Source organism: Alosa pseudoharengus, unplaced genomic scaffold, assembly GCF_046254945.1.
Source record: "Alosa pseudoharengus isolate Yale_2024_CS ecotype anadromous, Long Island Sound unplaced genomic scaffold, YU_APseudo_1.1 YU_APseudo_1.1_scf_3, whole genome shotgun sequence".
NCBI lineage: Eukaryota > Metazoa > Chordata > Actinopteri > Clupeiformes > Clupeidae > Alosa > Alosa pseudoharengus.
Genome location: NW_027468718.1, coordinates 33,642,953 through 33,648,127, shown reverse-complemented (window position 1 = coordinate 33,648,127; position 5,175 = coordinate 33,642,953). Strand labels below are relative to the sequence as shown.

At 40.6% G+C, this 5,175-nt stretch overlaps 1 protein-coding gene across 1 annotated transcript; it reads right to left on the bottom strand.

Moving 5' to 3' along the window:
• Positions 1-172: 172 nt before the first annotated feature.
• LOC143100686 (E3 ubiquitin-protein ligase TRIM35-like) lies at positions 173-2,752 on the bottom strand. The gene is made up of 5 exons (XM_076264091.1): positions 2,598-2,752; positions 2,117-2,347; positions 2,008-2,030; positions 1,804-1,922; positions 173-774 (listed from the first exon to the last, which is right to left on the bottom strand). The coding sequence occupies exons 1-5, from the start codon at positions 2,655-2,657 to the stop codon at positions 458-460; spliced, it is 750 nt and encodes a 249-aa protein (XP_076120206.1). The 5' UTR covers positions 2,658-2,752; the 3' UTR covers positions 173-457.
• Positions 2,753-5,175: the final 2,423 nt, after the last annotated feature.

The following is a 5,175-nucleotide window of genomic DNA, read 5'->3' as shown; positions in this document are numbered from 1 at the left end:
AAAAAAAGACACATCTTATAAATGGATTACTGGATGGTTTACAGTATCAGTTCAGATAAGACACAATGAACTGTGAAGCACTGTGTGCGTTCCTCATAGTGAAAGAGAGCATTGCAGTGTTATTTTACACAATTCAGAAAAAAAAACGGGACATTAGTTTTGCATTGATACTCGTTTTTATTTTTTATGACGAATTTCCCAGTATTTCCTGAATAAGATGAACTGCAGCAGGTGCCTAAACTCTAGCTGAGCTGCTCTACGGTAACTGCAGTCTTCACTGGTAAGATCCTCAGAGGTGTAAGTATGCGAAAGAAGGGAAACACTCTCTCAGTGAAAGTTTGGGTGAAAGTGTGTAGTCGTCTGTTATTATCAGGGTCAGAGAATGACAGCTTCCCTATGTCCAAATCCAGCTGCACTCTGATCCTCTGGGGTTTTCGTTTGACTTTGAGAATAGTGTCTACATGAATGGATGGAGAGACCGCTTCATATTACCATCATGTGCATGAAACACACCCCAGACTGCATTGAGGTGAGTGCCACTCCTCTGGCTAGACTCTGCCATCACACCCAGAACCCAGCCTTCACTGGCCCCAACTTCCACATCCCAGCAGTGAGTCCCTGAGTTAAAGCCCTCAGATCCCAGGACTACGAAAGCTGCATCAGATCTCTCTGGGTTATCAGGAATCAGTGACATATTACCGAGTTTCACACTAGTCAGGTCCTCAGACAGGGTGATAAACGAGTGTGCAGTGTTGGGATCCAGAGTCACAGGAGCTGCAGAGGGAGAACACATGCATGAGAATACAATTAGGGGGTGGTGATGATGTCACCAATGTAGATGATGCTTATGAGTCATGACGATGATGATGGCTTTAAAATTGAGTTTTGAGCAAGACCGTTGTTTGCATTAGCAATTTGACTTCTTTCAGCGTTGTGTCTGACTGAACATAAGGCATGTTTGTATTGTAAGATTCAACAAGATATGTGCAGTGCTGCAAGATTGAGCAAACCCACTGTTTTGATGCTACGCTGCACAAAGTCAGAAGATTCCCTTCCTCCAGAAACAGGTCTTGTTATAACCTCTCTGTACACTTTAAAAGTTTACAATACTTCAGTTTGTCTGTAGGGACATTCACCACACTACCACAGAAGTGTAATTACATTTTGAGCATTGTCAATGGTATAAAATAGCGTTTGTTTTCTGACGTGCATTGTAGACCAATTTTATACCATCAAACATAAATATCAAATGGATGCTAGTAAAACAGCTACGGAGCTAGTGAATCAGGTGTGTAAATCTATCTGTAAATTACAGGAACATCTGTCTGCGTGTGTGTGTGTATATGTGAGTCGCATATCTGTCGAACCACTTGTCCGATTGATTTCAAACTTGGCAGGTGTTTTGTAAGTAAGTGCAGTGCCAAGTTTGATGTTGTTTGGATAAGAAATGCAAAATATATTATTAAATATATTGTTAAATATATTGGTAAAAGAAGCACTTATTGGCTTTCGCTGCATGGTCTACTGTAGCCACTCCCCCTCTCAAACAGGCTACCAGAGAGGAAAGCGGGGCTTTGGCAGAACTCAATCAGATGGAATGTAATGGGGACAAAAGAAAGAAAAGGGCAGCTATCAAAACATACTTCATATATGCATATATATATACATTTTCTCACTCACTCACTCTCTCTCACTCTCTCTCTCTCTCTCTCTCTCTCTCTCTCTCTCTCTCTCTCTCTCTCTCTCTCTCTCTCTCTCTATCTCTCTCTGTCTCTTTCCACTTGTGTGTGCAGCATAACTCACTGTACTGAACAATGTCCTGCATCTTCTCCCAGACTCTGAACTTCAGGTTGCCCAGGTGCTTTGCTACATTGATCAGAGCTCCTGAAACCCTCTCTGGATCCTGCAGTGTGCACTGGGCTCTGGAATAACATTCAGGAGTCAGTGCTGCTGTGGCTTTGGGTTCAGAACCACAGAGAAGAGAGAGACAGGAAGCAGATCACTCACCTTTCCACTGTGCTCTTGTAGTTCTGGAAGACAAAAGGTGAAATCCTTTGATAACTCACCAAACCAATATCTGATGTATTCTCAGTTTACTTCATAATGACAGTTATACCTTTAAGAATGTGATGTCATCATCATTTCTCATCTCCTCTATGGCTCTGATTGTATCTGAAAGAGATGAGATCTTTCTGTTCATCTTCTTGATCTTGTTCTTCATCATCTGACTCTTCTGCTTCTCTTCCTCCCTCAGTGCAGCTATATTGGTTGCCTCTTCATCTCGTAGAAACTGGTGAAGCTTCTCAAACTCCTGCTTGATCTGCTTCTCTGTGTGTTGGGTCTGGACCTGTAATACCACACATCACCACATGATGGTGCCTCACACTTGGTATATAGGTAATACTACCCATACATCAGAAGACTTTGACAAGATTTGTGAAAGATTCTTAAAAGATTGGAGTCTTTTAACTAATACCCCCATTCAAGTTTTACTCAAAAGACTATAACCTTCAAGAATCTTACATAAATCTTGTCAAAGTCTTCTGGTGTAAGGATGGCTTTAGTTGTGGTGTGAGGACTGTAATTATCGCTCTTACTCTTCTGTGTTGGGCAGTTTCATTGCAGTTTCCTTTTGTTTGTTCATAAGAATCCAACATTTGCTGTAATGCCCTCAGATTGACCTTCAGTTCTTCCTGAAATTAAATATGATTCAGGACTGGGAAACATTGAATTTCCCCTTGGGGATCAATAAAGTATCTATCTATCTATCTATATCTATCTATCTATCTATCTATCTATCTATCTATCTATATCTATCTATCTATCTATCTATCTATCTATCTATCTATCTATCTATCTATCTATATCTATCTATCTATCTATCTATCTATCTATCTATCAACAAACAAAACATCAAAGTGTTTTTGAGGAGTGCTGGGATAGGACTGGCCATCTGGCATACGGGGCATTTTCCCAGTTGGATATTTGGTTATTCGGTTAGTCAATATCAAATACTGCAGCATAAATTGGGGTGGTGGCAGCATAGTGGCTAAGGAGCTGGGCTAGCATGCAGTAGTACAGTGGCTAAGGAGCTGGGCTAGCATGCAGTAGCCTGAAAAATTGTAGGTTCAATACTCGACTTCCACCATTGTGATCTTGAGCAGGGCACTTTACGTCGAGTTGCACTGGGGACAATGGCCCTTGTAATATAATTGAGATATGTAAGTTGCTTTGGATAAGAGTGTCTATGTAATGTGAAATGTGAAAATGCACTATTTAACATTGTTTTTTGTTACAATTAAAGCTGACCCCTCCACTTTAATGTTTTTTTTTTGTTGCTTTGTTTTTTGTCTAGGCCGAATTAAGGAAGCAATCACAGAACGGAGGGGGGACAGCAAAACGATGACAACACACCGAAGCAGTTATGAGCTATGTACAGACGCATTTGATAGGCCTACCTTGACACCTGTCTAATTTTCAATCAGAGACACCTGCCTGTTTCTCCATTGGTAGCTTTGTAATATCTATGGTAAAAAGTCTTCCTGTTTCTGGCCTGTGCTGTTCTACAGGAAGTTGGTGTACAGTGACGACATCTTGTGAAATGGGCTAATTATACTTTGAAATGTGTCTAGCAGAGCCTCCTCTTTGGCAATAGCTTGTACTTGAATATGGAGATTATGTACTCCACAGCCACCTCTAGTTACCAATGAGCCAGAGAGAGAGCGAGTGAGTGGGCCTACACATGTCCACTTGCAGTCCTCCTCAGCACTTAGTTCAATAATCAATGGTACTGCCAGGGTATTGGTAAGTGTGCCTGACCAATTGTGGTAGGCTATTTGAGTCAAAAATGTCTGGGCCAATATTTTGTCCCTGTCCAGGTGGGAGGATTTGGGAAACACACACACACACACACACACACACACACACACACACACACACATGTTTTTTTCTCCTCCACAGTTGTACTATACTTACGCATACAGAGTTTCAGCTTATGCTTGAATTTGTCTGAAAACCTGTGAGAAACCTCACAGAAATTAAGCGTCCAAAATGTGATTGTAGTCTTCTTAACTACTATTTAGACAAAACCTGCTACAATACTTTTCGCCATAAAAAAATATGAGCTGTCAATTTGAAGAACTGAGAACAACAACATGACTCTCAAGTTCACTTCCTCATTCAAGTGAGGAAACTCAGAGGAAAGGGTCCTGTTTTTGATTGGACAGGGCTGTTGCTCCCTAATGCCCCTGGAACTGCAGTGGAAGTGTTGTCACTTAACCCTTTATACACACTCGACCCACCTTGAATGTTACTAAATTTGTTACGTTACGTTGTAATACTGAATTGAAAATTTCCATGGACAGAATATGCTGCATCTATAACTTTTTTGAATGAATGAATGAATTTCCAGATATAATCCAAGACATATATATTCCATATATTTCAGAAATAATGTTTGTGTGTCTCATGTCATGCACATACATAAGGTGTGATAACAATACTATAGAATATCCATTTAATACCAATCTTGATTTTTGTCATGATAAACTAATATCTCTGGTGGTGACCATGGGATTACATTCAAACATTAGGGGGCAGCCTTGGCCTACTGGTTAGCACTTCGGACTTGTAACCGGATTCGAACCCCGACCAGTAGGAACGGCTGAAGTGCCCTTGAGCAAGGCACCTAACCCCTCACTGCTCCCCAAGCGCCGCTGTAGCAGGCAGCTCACTGCGTCGGGATTAGTGTGTGCTTCACCTCACTGTGTGTTCACTGTGTGCTGAGTGTGTTTCACTAATTCACAGATTGGGATAAATGCAGAGACCAAATTTCCCTCACGGGATCAAAAGAGTATACTTATACTATATACCTGTACATCTCAGGTCATCGCTTGCAAGGACCAAGAATACAGGGACAAATACAATCAGGATATGAGTTCAGATGTTAAAACAGTTAAGTCCACTCTCACAAATGTGCGAAATCATGTTGTTTTTATTGTCAGTTCTAGGTCATTTCTATCAATTACACAACAATGTTTTTAATACTAAATAAAAAAATAAGTAAAATCAACACAACCAAACTCAACGTCAGTGTGACTGATATGAGATTTGTAAAAAAAGCTATATATGCATTTTTTACAAGTCTTTCAGAGCCACTTGTACATATTAGAGAGA